Genomic DNA, 15060 nt, shown 5'->3' on the forward strand with positions numbered 1-15060 from the left:
CCGGGGCAGACCAACCGTGGTGGAAATTCATCCACTAATCCATCCACGAGTGTTTCAAATCAGCTGGCACGTTAGTGCCTTGTGGGCATCGACACACAGGTGGGCTCTTACCTCCACATAAGCCCTGTGCACGGGCCACTCCTCAGGGACTTGAGCCCACCCAGCGGGCTGAACCCCAGCCCCCGCCCCCCGACACCTCGCACACCGTGTTACGGCTGTGCTCAACTCCGGGCTCGCTGCTCTGACCTCTGGCCAGTGCCCTCGGCCACGGAGCGAGGCCAGCGGGTCAGGTCACCAGCTCAGCCAGTGGAGGACCCGCAGCTCCAGGCCGTCCTTCCCTCGCCGTCTGTAGCCACGGGAGCAGTATGGCCTCGGGGATGGCCTGCGCTCCAAGCCCACGGGGCCTCTTCGCAGCTGCATGGTCTTGGGCAAGTCGCTGGCCTTCCCTGAGAGGGAGCTGGCTGAGCCCCCAGAGCGTGGTACACGATGGGCCGGCCGCCCGCCGAGCGCCCGTGCCTGGTCCAGGTGTAGAAACTAGAAGCTTTGGGCCCAAAACACCCGGAACCAGTGTGAGTAAAGCGAGGCTGTGCTGGGAAGCCGAGTCTCGGGACCCCAGGGCTGGAACATTCTGCAACTTCTTCTTTTTAAAATATACTAGTGGCCTGGTGCACGAAATTCATGCACTTGTTGGGGCGGGGGAGGGCGGATCCTGGCCTGTGCCCTGTCACAGTGCGGGAGCCCCGCAATCCATCACCCCAAAGAGGTAGGCCCCGCCCACCCATCCGGAGCTCCTCAATGGATTGCCCCAAAGAGGTGGGCCGGAGCCGGGGGAGACCTGTGGAACCCCGGGGGCGGGCCTGCAGCGGAGGCCTCCCTCTGCGCGCGCCTGCCTAATCCCCCCCACCCTGCCCCCGTCCCCGACGCTGCGAGGCCCCGCCCATCCGTGCCTGCTGTGCATGCTGCCTGCTGAGCGGTTGTGACGTTATGGCGTCCAGGACAATTTGCATATTCCTCTATTATTATATAGGATTTTTATTGATTTCAAAGAGGACAGGAGAGGGAGAGAGAGATCGACACATCAATGCTGAGAGAGAATCATGGATCGGCTGCCTCCTGCACGTCCCACACTGGGGATCAAGCCCACAACCTGGGCATGTGCCCTGACCGGAATCGAACCCTGACTTCCTGGTTCATAGGTCAAGGCTCAACCACTGAGCCATGCCTGCTGGGCTGCAACTTCCTCCCAGTGGAGCCCTTGACTCCCGCTGCTGACCTTCCCCAGCCTTCCCAGCCTGGGTCCCGCACCGCGAATCGAGTCCCTCACTCCCCGCCCCACCGCCCTCTGGCACAGTGGGAACTGGCGTTGAAGGCGGGGCATCTGGGTTCAAATCCCCACTCGGCCCTTTGTCTGCTGTGACCTCCTGGGAGGGACTGGACTTCCTGAGTCGGTGCTTCCTCCTGGTAAAGGGGGGGTCCCCCCGAGGCAGCTCGGCTGACATCTGTCTGGTCCACGCTGGGCTTGGCACTGCTGATGCACGAGCGCCCAGGGCTGCTTTGTGCCCTCGAGCTTCCACAGCAGGACAGCCGGGTCTAGGTGTCCCCAGAGGAAGCTGCTGGCCTTGGGTGACCCCAACCGGAAGTCACGCAGCTTCACGGAGCTCTGTGGCTGGCGGTCGCAGGCTGCTGTGGGCTTGGCCTTGGAGAGCCGGAGACTCAAGGAGCAGCCTCCATGAGACCAGAGCCAGGGCCCGGAGGTGCTGGGCCACTGAGGCCACCAGCCAGAGGAGGGTCCTGGCCAGACGCACAGGCCGGTCAGCCCAGCAGGGGAAGGAGCCCCGTGGCCCCGCGGACAGCTGGCCCGTGTCAGGCTGCTCCCCGGGGGTGGACGCCCCCGGCCCCTCCTGGTGCCGACAAAGTTTTGAACGCATCTTTCCTTGACAGCACGGCTTCCCCGGGCCAACTTGGCAGGTCGAGTGGAGCCGGAAAGGGAGACAGGTGCTGGCTGGCGGGGACCTGGGCTCCTCCTCCTCTGGGCACAGCTGGCAGGTGTGCGGGCGGGCCTGGGGCGGCCCTGCCAGGACCTGGTCTGACGAAGAGGTCCCCCCTGCTCCCCCCCACCCAATGTGTGGATGTGTGTTTAGGAAAAATGTTACCCGGGCGTCAAACCCTTTCAGCTCACTTAGCACGCATCGCACTCGCTGCCTCTCCTGATAAGAATACAATGCCGGGTGAGGAAAACCAGCTTCTGAACACACAGGTGCCCACGCCCTCCCTCTCTGGGCCCCGTCTCCACGGTTCTGAAAACCAGAGGCGGCGACACCTGCTTGGCTGAGCCCCAGATGGAAAGGCTGCAGAAGGGAAGACCAATATTTATTCGCTGTCATGTTCAGAAACCAGGCCAGGAGCCACAGACAGACCTCCCTGCCTCGTTCAGGCTGCAAATTCCCCGTGAAGTCACGTCTTGCTGCCGCCCGCCCCCACGCCCCCCCCCCCCAACGACACACACACTGGGGTTTGGCTTGAATATCTGCCAGCCGCTCGGTTATTTTCTGAGGCAGTTAATGAAAAGGGGGGTGACTGACAGCATCAGGGTGTTGCTTTAAAGCAGGGGTGGGCAAACTTTTTGACTCGAGGGCCACAGTGGGTTCTTAAATTGGACCGGAGGGCCGGAACAAAAGCATGGATGGAGTGTTTGTGTGAACTAATATAAATTCAAAGTAAAGGAGCGGAGGGGAGAGCAAGAGAACCGGATAGAACAGCCAGATCCGGCCCGCGGGCTGTAGTTTGCCCAAGGCTGCTCTAAAGGGATGCCTGCTGCCTCGGACCACACCCATCAGGGCGCGGGGCCTCTGCACGGCTCAGGGGCTCCCACTCCTCTCGGAGGTGGGGGTACAGGGCAGAGCCAGGGCACGTGGGTGAGGGCCCATCGGAGCCCAGGCGGCAGGGGGCGGGCCGTCTGTTTGGGTCCCTGTTGGGCACCTGGCCCCGCCCATCGGTGCAGGCTCAGGACAGGTGCTGGGCCAGCTCCCTGGTCATCGGCTCTTAGCAGAGCGTTCACGCATCCAGTGATTCTCCCATTGCCACGAGAGACTTGGTCTCCCACTCCTTGGCCCTCTGGCTCTGTCCCTTTCCCCCTTGAAAAAGCAAAACTCCCCATTTTTTTACTTCTGACCCGCAAGCAAGTTCTTTGCCCCATGCATCCCCTAAAACTGCTCTGAATGAAGACTGACTCCCAACCTGAAACCCACAGTCCTCGGCCAGAGCCCAGCTTTCTGGCCTCCTGGAGTCAGCAGCATGCCCCTGGCCGCCCTCTCCTCACCTGCACCCAGGACCCTGCGTCCATCTGCCAGTGCCTCCTACTCCCGCTGGTTCTTCCTATCCCCTTGACCTTGAACATGTTGGAGGGCTAGGGTTAGGGTTAGAGCTAGGACTAGGGCTAGGGTTAGGGTTAGTGTTAGGGGTAGGGGTAGGTTTAGAATTAGGGTTTCAGTTAGGGTTAGGGCTAGGTTCAGGGTTAGATCTAGGCTTAAGTTTAGGGTTAGGGCTAGGTCTAGGTTTAGGGTTAGGCTTATTGTTAGGGCTAGGATTAGTGTCAGGTTTAGGTTTAGGGTTAGGTTTGGGCTAGAGTTAGGGTTAGGGCTAGGGTTAGGGTTAGGGTTAGGGCTAGGGTTCGGGTTTGGTTAGGGTTAGTGTTAAGGCTAGGTTTAGAGCTAGGGCTAGGGTTAGGGTTAGGGCTAGGATAGGGCTAGGGTTAGGATTAGGGTTAGGTTTAGGGCTAGGTTTAGGGCTAGGTTTAGGGTTACAGTTAGTGTTAGGGTTAGTGTTAGAGGTTAGGGTTAGGGTTAGTGTTATGGTTAGGGTTAGGTTTAGGGCTAGGATAGGGCTAGGGTTAGGGTTAGGGCTAGGATAGGGCTAAAGTTAGGGTTAGGGCTAGGATAGAGCTAGGGTTAGGGTTAGGGTTAGGTTTAGGGCTAGGGTTAGGGTTACAGTTAGTGTTAGGGTTAGCATTAGAGGTAGGGTTAGGGTTAGGGATCTGTTTAGGGGTTAGGGTTAGGGTTAGGGTTAGTGTTAGGGTTAGGGTTAGGGCTAGGATAGGGCTAGGGTTAGGATTAGGGTTAGGTTTAGGGCTAGGGTTAAGGTTACAGTTAGGGTTAGGGTTAGCGTTAGAGGTAGGGTTAGGGTTAGGGTTATGGTTAGGGTTAGGGTTAGGGCTAGGGTTAGGGTTACAGTTAGTGTTAGGGTTAGGGTTAGGGTTAGGGTTATGTTTAGAGGTAGGGTGGTTCTTGGAAGCTTTAAACACCGCCGAGATGCCAGTGAGGTCCACGTCATTCCTCTAGCCTGGGCACCTGTTCTTATTCCAGCCAGGGACCTCCATGACAGTCCCATGGGGCGTCAAATCCGTGTCTTCTGAAGCTCTGTGGCCACCACTGAGCTCCTGACTGCCTCCAAGCCTCCCGTCCTGCTGGCTGCAGCCTGATCTTCCCCTTGCTCTGCCCAGGGCCTCGGGTTCCCCCATGGTTCTCCTCTGTCCCTCCCCTCTCCCCGTCAGATCTGTCAGGAAATAAAGTAGGCTCTACCTGCAAAATGATTCCCGACTCTGACCTCGTCTCACCACCCGCTGCTTCTGCCCGGGAAGAAGCCCCCTTCATCCTTGCCCTAAAGTCTGCTCTCCACACAGCCAGCAGAATGAGCCTTTACGAACACTACGCCAGGATTCATCGCTCCTCTGGTCAGAACCTTGCAAAGGCTCCCACACTTACCCGGAATACCGGCCACGGTCCTACCGGGGTCTACAAGGCCCATTTTAATTTGACTCTTGTACCTCCTCTCCCATCACCCCCTCTGCCCACCCCCTTGCTCACTCCAGTGGCCATGCTGTGAGGAAGCCCAAGAAGCTGTGTGGCGAGGCCCACCCGAGAGAGAACCGAGGTCCCCACCCGAGAGCCCCCGCTGAGCCCCCAGCTTGTCGCCAGCATCAACCGCCAGCCGTGTGAGGCAGGTCATGCGATCCCCAGCCATCCCTGTGAAGTGGAGAACGCCCACGCTCACCCCAGAGAATTCTCATAGCCGTGGCTGTTCTAAGCCACTAAGTTTTGGGATGGTTTGTTATACAACAATAAATAAACAAATGTTCAACTGAGGACTTGCTTTAAAAATGTATTTTAGCCTCGCTGGTGTGGCTCAGTGGTTGAGCGTCGGCCTATGTATGAATCAGGAGGTCAGGGTTTGATTCCTGGTCAGGGCACATGCCTGGGTTGTGGGCTCAATCCCATGTGGGGCACGTAGGAGGCAGCCGATCAATGATTCTTTCTCATCATTGATGTTTCTCTCTCTCTCCCTCTCCCTTCTTCTCGGAAATCAATACAGTAAAAATATATTTTAAAAAGAAACATTAGCATTGATAATCCAAATGCAACTTAAAAGTGTGTCCCGTCCGTAGTGATGGCTTGTGAATAGCCCCAATTGAGGAACTTTTCTCAGGGTTTGAAAACTGTCCTCCAGTCCAATGAAGAGAACATTCATGCAGGGACGAGGGGCGACGTCCACACGCCTTCCTTGCTTCCCTTCCACCGACGCTAACAGGGAAGCTGCGCGGGACGGGACGTTCCTGCTGCTACACTGGTCACGGCTGCGATCAGCCTCCTGCGAGAATCAGCGGACTGTGTGAGGTTTACATAAAGAGCGTTATAGGCTGCATTACTATTTGTGAACTTTGGGCCACGCGTCCTTTATGTCAGCACATGTGATAATGAAGACAGGCATGTGCCGTGTTCACGCATTGCTTGCTGGAGAGCTGCTCATCCAGTCTGCTCCCCGTTGCTCAGCATGGTCGCTTCCACCCCCACGCGGGATTCCCCTCCCACCCGCCCCCACGCGGGAGTCCCCTCCCACCCGCCCCCACGCGGGATTCCCTCCCACCCATCCCCACGCGGGAGTCCCTCCCACCCCCACACGGGAGTCCCCTCCCACCCACCCCCACACGGATTCCCTCCCATCCACCCCCACGCGGGAGTCCCCTCCCACCCGCCCCCACGCGGGAGTCCCTCCCACCCACCCCCACACGGGAGTCCCCTCCCACCCCCACACGGGATTCCCTCCCACCCACCCCCACACGGGATTCCCTCCCACCCACCCCCACACGGGAGTCCCCTCCCACCCCCACACGGGATTCCCTCCCACCCACCCCCACACGGGATTCCCTCCCACCCACCCCCACACGGGAGTCCCCTCCCACCCCCACACGGGATTCCCTCCCACCCATCCCCACGCGGGATTCCCTCCCACCTACCCCCACGCGGGATTCCCATTCGACCCGCCCCCACGCGGGATTCCCTCCCACCCACCTCCCACATGGGATTCTCTCCCACCCATCCCCACGCGGGATTCCCTCCCACCTCCCCCCATTTCACACCATCCACGCTGGCTGAAGGCTGTAGTGTTTTCAGCGTTAATAGGTATTTCCAGATTGCCTTCCACAGAGGCTGTAATCAGTGTCATTTCTAGCTGCGTGCGTTTCTAGATTTCCTTTTTGCCCGTGTGATGGGCGAAACGTGGCATCGCATTATTCCGCGCTGCCCCCTCCGCTCTGGAGCTCGGAACGGCCTGTGGTCACTGAGGTGGGTTCTGTGCCCCGCCCCCTGAGGCCCCTCCCTTCCCCCAGAGCGGGCTGTCCACTCCCTTCCGCCCAGGGCTCGGGCCTCTGCAAACCCACCGAGCCCCGCCCCCTGAGGCCCCACCCTTCCCCAGAGCGGGCTGTCCACTCCCTTCCGCCCAGGGCTCGGGCCTCTGCAAACCCACCGAGCCCTGCAGGTGAGCCCTGCGTCCAAATCCCTGGTTCGCCTCTGCAAAGCCTCTTCCTCGTGCGACCGCCGTCTATTCACACACAGCTGTGAGGCGTCGTGCGGGGAGACCCCTTCCGTTTCCCGGTGGGAACACCTTGCAATCTCACCCCCGGGGTATTGGCACAGGCTCCGCCGCGGTGCGTACCCTCCGTCATCACAGGACCTGGCCGCGCCCCTTTCACACCCTCCTCCACGCGTCCCACCGCTCCTCAGCCCTGACAGCCCTCACCTCCCCCGCGCCTGTAAGTGCGCCTTCGGGACGTTACCTACCTGGACTCACCCAGCAGGCAGCCTTTGGAGCTGGCTTTCCGCAGGCCGTGCTGTTCTCGGAGCTTCGCCCGGATCGGCGCACCTGCCAACCACGGTTCATGCCTCTTTACTTCGGGGTCGTGTTCCATGGAGGGATGCACACAGTTTGCTCAGCCCCTCACCAGTTGAAAGGCATTAGACATTTTCCAGTTTGGGGTGCAGGTTTTGGTGTGAATATAAGTTTTATGGGGCATGAGGAGGCCCCAAGGGGGTCTCCAAAGAAGCCTCCATTTGCCCCAAGAACACGCCCACAGCAGCGAAATAGTGACGGCAATCCTGCCCCCTCTCCCTCCCCCCTACCTCCCACCCGGTCCAGTCCCGTGTCCCTTTTCTCTCTCCCAGCCCTGCTGCTGGCTGGGTTGGAGGAGGAGGGTGTGCTGAGAGTCACCCCCCCCAACCACCTGGACCCACTAGGCCAGTGGTCGGCAAACTCATTAGTCAACAGAGCCAAATATCAACAGGACAACGATTGAAATTTCTTTTGAGAGCCAAATTTTTTAAACTTAAACTTCTCCTAACGCCACTTCTTCAAAATAGACTCGCCCAGGCCAAAAACCGACGTCTGCGCGTGGGCCACGAAGTTTCAATCGCACTGTACGTGCACGCCCGTACGTGGTATTTTGTAGAAGAGCCACACTCAAGGGGCCAAAGATCTGCATGTGGCTCGCGAGCCGCAGTTTGCTGACCACTGCACTAGGCCATCAGTTGGGGCTCAAGTCCACGGGGCGGGGGGGCTGGGGGCGGGGGAGGAGAGCTGTGATAGCATTTGGTGCTGAAACCGCCCTGAACTGGACCTGGCCCCTTTGCTGTGGGAGCGACACAGCTCTGGCCAAACTGCTGGAGGCTGAGACCTGGGTGGCAGGAGGGCCCTATGTGGGCCCGGTGGGTGGCAGTTCTTGGAGGCACAAACCCCTATTTGCCCAGTGCTTGTTCCTCTGGGATGCTGGGGGCCTGGCCCTTCCCTGCAGACTCACCGGCTGGAGATGGCGCCCAGCCACGTTCTGAGCCAGCTCCTGAAATAAGCTCCCCCTCCCAGCGGGGAGGGCTCACACCCGCACCAGCTCCAGGGCGAGGCCTGCACGGGTCCCGACGGTGACCAAGAACAGGGGCGCAGGTTCCCCGGCGCATCTGGCACCAGGAGAGCACATTTCCAGGCAGGGGCCGGCTGACGTGACACTCTTTATTAAAACCTAAGGACATCTTTATAAAAACTACTGTATAGAAAGACAGAAGCAGTGCAACAGCGGTCAGTGTAAGACACGGCGTTAGTGTTACGGCATATTGTCAGGAATATTATTAGGAGTAATATTGGTTTTTGGTTTTCCCGGTTAGCGACTCTCAGGGCCCCCTTGCCTGTTCACGTGAAGCCGGGGTCCACGGGGGGAGAGAGGAACACTTCTGCCCCACCCGGAGCGGCGGGCCCCTGTCCCGCTGGCCCTGGGGGGCCCTGCCTTGCTAGGGTGACCGAGCGCCCCCTCGGGGTCCCCACTGAGTTATTGCACATCCCCAGGCCCTGCCCCTGCGGTTGCTTGGCGGCGACGTATCCCACCGGCTCTAACACAGAAAACGGGGAAAGGGACGGGGAGAAACTGCCCGTGAGGAACAGGTGAGGTGCCGAGAAGAGGCCCTCCCTCTCGCGTCACCCGTGTGGTTCCAGAGTGGCCACCCTGGTGCCCGGGGCGGCCGCACCATCTGTGACTTCCCGCCACGCGCTCGGGCCAGCCTGCCTCGGGGCGTCTGGGTCCTGTGCGTGGAGAGGGTGGGTTAGGGCCATTCAACTGGGCCCCTCACTGCACCAGCCCAGGAGCCACTGCCCCCGGGAAACGGTGCGGGGAGCCCAGCCCATGCGTGCCGCAGCCTGGGAGGGGTGCCCCCGCGGCGGGCACGGCAGCCCTGGGGTTCAGGCTGTCAAGGGCAAACGGGACAGGGCTTTGATACGAAGAGGGGAGCTTTAGGGACAGGGGACCAACGGCCACAGCCACTCACCCACACGCATCATTCTAGCACCAGCTGCCTGGCAGGGTCTTGGACTAGAGACTCGGGGAGGGGGGAAGGGGTGGGGACACCTCCAAGGTCACTCTGGTGGACGGGCGAGGTAAGTGCTCCCTGTTGCTTTGTGAATCTAAGCATCCCTAACCCCTAGGCACAGCTGTCGTCGCAGGTGACCCAGCCTCTCCCCCGACAGGGTGTGTCCTGACATCTCCGCCTACAGCAGGGCAGGGCCTGAGCCTGGTGAGCGCTGGCTGGCTGGGTCGGTGGGGCAGGGGTCTGTTGGATGGATGAATGAATGCGCGTGAACAGTGGATTTCCTAGGGCCTGGCATCGCTCCCGGCTGCCCTCCAGCGTTTGAGGTTTCAGGCTCTGACCCCCGAGCTGCGTACATCCGCTCACCCGCACCTGCGCGAAGGAGGGGCTGGGAGCGTCTGCTGTCGGCAGGGCACGGGGCATCACGCCGCCTGGTGAGGTTCCGGGTTGCAGATGGCAGAGGCCACAGTGCCACCCCCTCCCTGGGGGCTTGGCTGCCCCCTGACCTTTCAGATGTCTGTGGGGACCAGGCAGACACCCTGACGCCCGCCAGGCGAGCAGTAAGACCAAGAACCCCCGGGAGCTGCCGCTACTATCCCACTCCGATGGGCATGGCAGGCGAGGGCCCCAGAGACGGCCCAGGTGACATGGCTGCCTCGCAGCCGACAGCCAATGCCGGCCTCCGCGTGGAGCTCTTGCTGAGGCCCCGCCACGCCACTCCCCCCCACCCCCCCCGCGCCACTCCGCGCGGGGCCGCCCAGGGCTCTCTTCCTGCTGCAGAACCGACCAGCCGGGTTGAAAAATTAACGGAAGCCAAGCTCGGTTTCTTAAAAGCCTGTGGCCCTGGGGAGCTTGTCTCACGGCACCTCCTCCTGTAGACACGGGCCGGGGGGCAGCGGGGCCAGGACACCTTCCTGGCGTGGACAGGGGTTCGTGGGCTCTGCTGGGGCCTGGGGGGCAGTGCCGGGCATGGCCACCCCCACAGTCTCATGCCTGAAGGGACCTACATGGGACTGGGACCTGCTGGTGAGCCGGCCAGCATCTCAGCAGAGTCTGCACCTCCGTTTCTGGCCACGTTTCCCCTGATACCCCCAAGTCCTTCTTCCCTGTCCTGGGGCCCAAATTTGCCTGCAGAGGTGTTCGTCTGATGCGGGGAAATGCCCCCCAGCCCGCTAGCTGCCTGCCTGCTGTTTTTCTAAAGCAACAGAGACCGCGAGAGAGACGGGATATACCTGCAGAATCGCTTGTGTGACGTGTGCGTGCGTGTGTGCGTGCACAGCGCCTTTGTGCGTGTGCGTGTGCATGTGCATGTCTCCAGTTAAGGCCTGTTTCATACGGTCCTGCTCAGCTCCGAGGCAGCCGGGCAGAGCGAGCTCAGAGGGAGGGGAGGGCCAGAGGCCCCCGGGCCGCCAGCTCTGGGTTCCGAACAGAGTCCGGGACGCACCGCAGTCCCACCCGATCCGGACCAGAGGGAAAGCATGCCTGCTCGGGACGGGCGGCTCCCGCGGGAAGAAGTGCTGACGGACCCGGGAGTCACGCAAAGCGCCGGAAACCAGCTCCCGGGCGGGTCTCCTTCTCCGCTTTCCTCTTTCCGTGTCATTATTGTTACTTTCACAAATGACGTGGCGACGGCCAGCAGCTCACCGTGAGAGGGAAACAGGCACCTTGGACCGTCTCGGAGCCGCTGGAAACCGCCGGCTCTGTCCATCCCTTCTCGAACTTGTCACGACCCTGCACCGCATCCTCAGGGGCCCCGCTAACTGGCATGTCCCCCGCCACAGTGGGATGGGGACAGGCTTCTGTGGGGATGACCCCGGGGTTCCGCAGGGTTTGGGGGAACCCTCGACATCTGCGGGGCCCGAGCGACCTTCTCCACGGCCGCTCGCCCCCCCGCCCCACACTGTCCTCACCCCCTCACCTCCGCACGCGGCAGCGAGCTCGGTGACCTTCCTCTCGCGCCCACCCTGCACGCTTGCCAGATGGGAAACTGAGGCTCAGAGAGGGAAGGGGGCTTGCCCGAGGCCACGGCGGGGACGGGGCGGGGCTGCGCCTGTATCTCCAGCTGCTGGAGTCTGCCCCGCCCCCTGCAGGCTGTCACTCTCGGGCTCCAGCCCAGCGGGTCCACGTGACAGCGGCCTCTGGCCCCAGGCCTCCGGGCAGGGAGGCAAGGCCACCAGCTCCTTTTGGGCAGAGAAAGGGTATGAGCTGCTGCGCGAGCCTCACCCAGAACCACAGGAAGCTAACCATGCCAGCCCTCCCTGCCTGGTCCGGCTCCCTCCTCTTACCCACAGGGAAACGGAGGGCAGAGAGGGCACGGACCTGCCGGGCTCATGTCAGGACGCGGGTCTGTGCCCACCGCCCCCGAGCCCCGGGGATAGGGTCCTCTGTTTTCCGAGGCTCCGCACATGGGGTGCAGGTGTGGGCTGAGCCCGCTGGGCTGAATGGCTGCTGGGCGCGCCCCTCCCCCGGCCGTCGCTTCTCCACACAGACAAGGCCTGGCCCATGTCCTGGCACGACTGGCATCCAAGGGAAAGGAAGCCATGCCCATCCCTACATCAAGACCCCCAAGCGAAGGTTCCCCCACTTTGCCTCTGCTGAGCGGTCCACCTGGGCTCTGGCGCCACAGGCTGGAGGAGACGGGACTGAAGCCATGGCCTGGGTCTGCCACAGCCTGCCCGTGGGGCCTTGGGCAAGCCCCGTGACCCCGCTGAGCCTCCGTTTCCTGGCCCATAAAATGGGGAGCGTCCCTTCTCGATGGGGCTGTTGAGAGGCTGAAAGGCCAGGCTGTCTGTTAAACACTTCACACGCTGGCAAGTTCGTTCTGCGCCATCCAAGCACGAGGCTGACACGGTCTGGGCTCTCTCACCCTCACCCGCTCCGCACTCCCGCGGGGCCCAGCCCCCCGGATTTCCTCTGATTCCCGGACCACGGAGCCTGCTGCCGCCTCAGGGCCTGGCCCTGGCTGTCCCCTCGGCCTGCAGTGCTCGTCCCTACCCCAGGGCTGGCTCTTGCTTAGCATTCAGATCTGGGCTTGACAGGCACCTGCTTAGGAAGGCCTTCCCAGGGGGCCCAGCTCCACGCGGCCCCCACGCACATATTGTGACTGCATTCCCGACACAGCGCTCCCCCCGGCTGCTGTCCTCCTGCTTCTGCTCCGTCCCCTCCGCCCGGCTGGAAAATCAGCACCCCGTGAGCAGCGAGGGGGGGCCCCGCCTGCTCACGCTGTGTGATGGACAGTCTGGGTGCGGGAACGCTGGGTCTGGCTAAGCGAGGACGCGCGGTCCGAGGGGAAGGCAGGTTTACCGAGCAGGCGCTGGGGGCGATTTCAGCATCACGGACACCAGTGGGCGCGTGTGTCTACACGGGCAGCGTGGCCCTCGGGACTGATGATCCCTTCCAGGGAGGCACCCTGCCTGTGTGCCCGGGACACAGCGTGGGCAGTGGCCGTGGTGAGCTCTGCGGATGAACGTTACGGGCATCCAGGACTGTGTGAAAGTCCCACCTGAAAATGGAAGGGTTTCTAGAACCTTCCCCTCTGGGTTTCCATACTGCCAGTCACCCTGTCTGGGAAGGATCTGTGTGTCTGTCTCTCCCCTGAGGTGCGGCCCCCGGGGCAGGGGCGAGGACTGCGGACTCATCTCACGCCCCCAGCGCTGTCCGGCGTGGGCCTGACACACGGCAGGTGCTTACAGAGTGTGCTGAGCGAATCAGGGTCTGGGCAGCGATGGTGGAGAACTTGGGGTGATGGCCCGTCCACTGGGAAGCAACCGAGAGGTGTCCCCGGACTGTGCTGGGGGTGTTCCGGGCTGGAAGCTTGGACTCTGGGTTCCTACACCCCTAATATGTAACCGCGGGGCTGGCCCCCCGTCACTGTGTGACCCTGGCACCCTCCTTGCTCGGAGCTGTTTCTGCAGGGGGCTCCCCGCCTCCCCGCCCTCCCTCGCCGGTGGAGAGAGAAGCTGTGCACAGACACCCGCCTGGTGCCTGCCCCTCGGACAGTCAGACATGCCCCTTATTATTACTGTGGCTATGGGACTGACTTCTGTAACAATGAACCCGCCCTGGAGTTCTCAAATCCCGGCGTCCCCCCAAGACACGCAGGGCTGCGCCCCGTGCTTGCTGGCCCCATCTGGCGCGCAGCTGCCCGCTGCAGCAAACCCCTGGGACCCGGGACGCTGGCGAGGACCCCGCCACATGGTGGCACGTGCCCATCCGAGAACTTGGAGGGACCCAATAAAACGCAAACAAACAGAAAGAACACCCAAGTCACACATGCGCACGCACACACACACACGCACACACACACTCAATATTCTGACAGGCACGGGCCCACGAGCCGCTATTGGAGGGGACAGAGGCGAGGGAGCCGCGGCACGACGCACAGGCCTGCATCCCCCTGGCTGGCGTCGGCCAGGGCAGCTCTGTGTTGTCACCTTGAGTCCACAGTGGCGTCACCTCTCAGAAGCCACCAGCCCAAAAATGGGACTATTGCTTGTGGACAGGTGGCTCAGAACACCCCCCTGCACCCCCACTCCTGAGTGTGCTCCCAATCTTAAAGTCTGCGGAACGGGGTTCGGGGTACAGGCAGGACTTTCTCCTCTGCCACCACGGCGGCTGCCTCGGCTCTCCCTGGCGTCTCCGGTGAAGTTGTTCTCCTTGGAGGCTGCGCCGGCACTTCGGGTCTCACCTCCCCAGTCCTGAGGCACGGCGAAAGGGTTTTCTGGGGGAAGCAGAAGGAAACAGAATATCAGTGGTGTCTCCCCCATGGGGACACACTGGGGACATTTCTCTCAGACCTCCATGCCAGGAGGAGCCAGTTTTCCTCTAAGCCCATGGCCTGCCTTTGTCTTCTGGGAATTGGGAAATGTTTGACTTTAAGACTAGAAGCAGGACAAGCAAGCCTGTTGACTAGCCTATACAATAAAAGGCTAATAGGTAATTGTCCCCTCGACCGGGAGTTCGACCAGGGGGAGGGCTGGCTGGCCCAGCTGCCCGTGGCCCCTCCCCCCAGCTGGCCCCGCCCCCTACCAGCCCCGCATCCCGATTGGGGGCAGGCCAGCCAGACCCCACCCATGCACAAATTCGTGCACCGGGCCTCTAGCGGTTCCATATAGTACTAGCAACCCTGTCCCATGCAATAAGACAAGAAAAAAGCATAGCGTGTCAGAGATTCCCAAAACCAACTATTTGCAAGTAATACACATAGAAAATTCAAGAGAATCAACAGGCTAATTATTAGATTAGAGAGCACAGACATTTTCAATCTGTGAGACATCAGATCAACTTACAAAGCCAACGATGTTCATCTACCTCAACAATACGTCTGGCTTGGGGCAGTCCCAGTTAACAGCTGTTGTTCGGACATAATTTTTCATATTGTTCCCCTTTCACACTCAACGGCCTCCTATTTTGATGATGAGCTACATGGTCACCTTTGCTATAACAAACTGAAAATGATTAAGGACCGATCCTGATATCATTCCCAATCATAAGAAAAACCATTATGAGCCATGCAATCACACCACTGGAGAGGACCATATCACACAAAGTCACGGAGAGGACCAGGGGTCTTTATCTGAACAGTAGATAAAGCTGAAGTCAGGGCCCCTGGCACAGGGACGGGCTGAAGTCAGGGCCCCTGGCACAGGGACGGGCATTTACCACTTCGATCGGCAGAGCGGCTTTAGTCCTTTCTCCTCTCAAAATGACCTCCAAGCAAGGATGGCGAGGATCAGAAGCACAGACTCCATCTGCGGGAGGCACTGTGAATTCCCTGTCTTATATCCATGTGCAGGGCCCTTACCCAGCCACAAATACTCACCTTCCCAGACTCCCTTGCAGATAGGGGTGATCACATGACCCAGTCTGGCCAATGCCATGCAAG

The 15060-nt window shown here is 60.9% G+C and overlaps 1 protein-coding gene across 1 annotated transcript in view; it reads right to left on the reverse strand.

Moving 5' to 3' along the window:
• Positions 1–9942: 9942 nt before the first annotated feature.
• The window catches only part of SHISAL1 (shisa like 1), a gene marked incomplete at its 3' end in the record, with an annotated part of 100862 nt that continues 95744 nt past the window's right edge, over positions 9943–15060 (reverse strand). The window contains exon 5 of the mRNA XM_080660704.1: positions 9943–13896. Within this exon, the coding sequence (XP_080516830.1) occupies position 13896 (1 nt within the window). The remainder of the gene's footprint in view (positions 13897–15060) is intronic.

This window comes from Plecotus auritus, assembly GCF_963455305.1.
Source record: "Plecotus auritus genome assembly, chromosome: 3".
NCBI lineage: Eukaryota > Metazoa > Chordata > Mammalia > Chiroptera > Vespertilionidae > Plecotus > Plecotus auritus.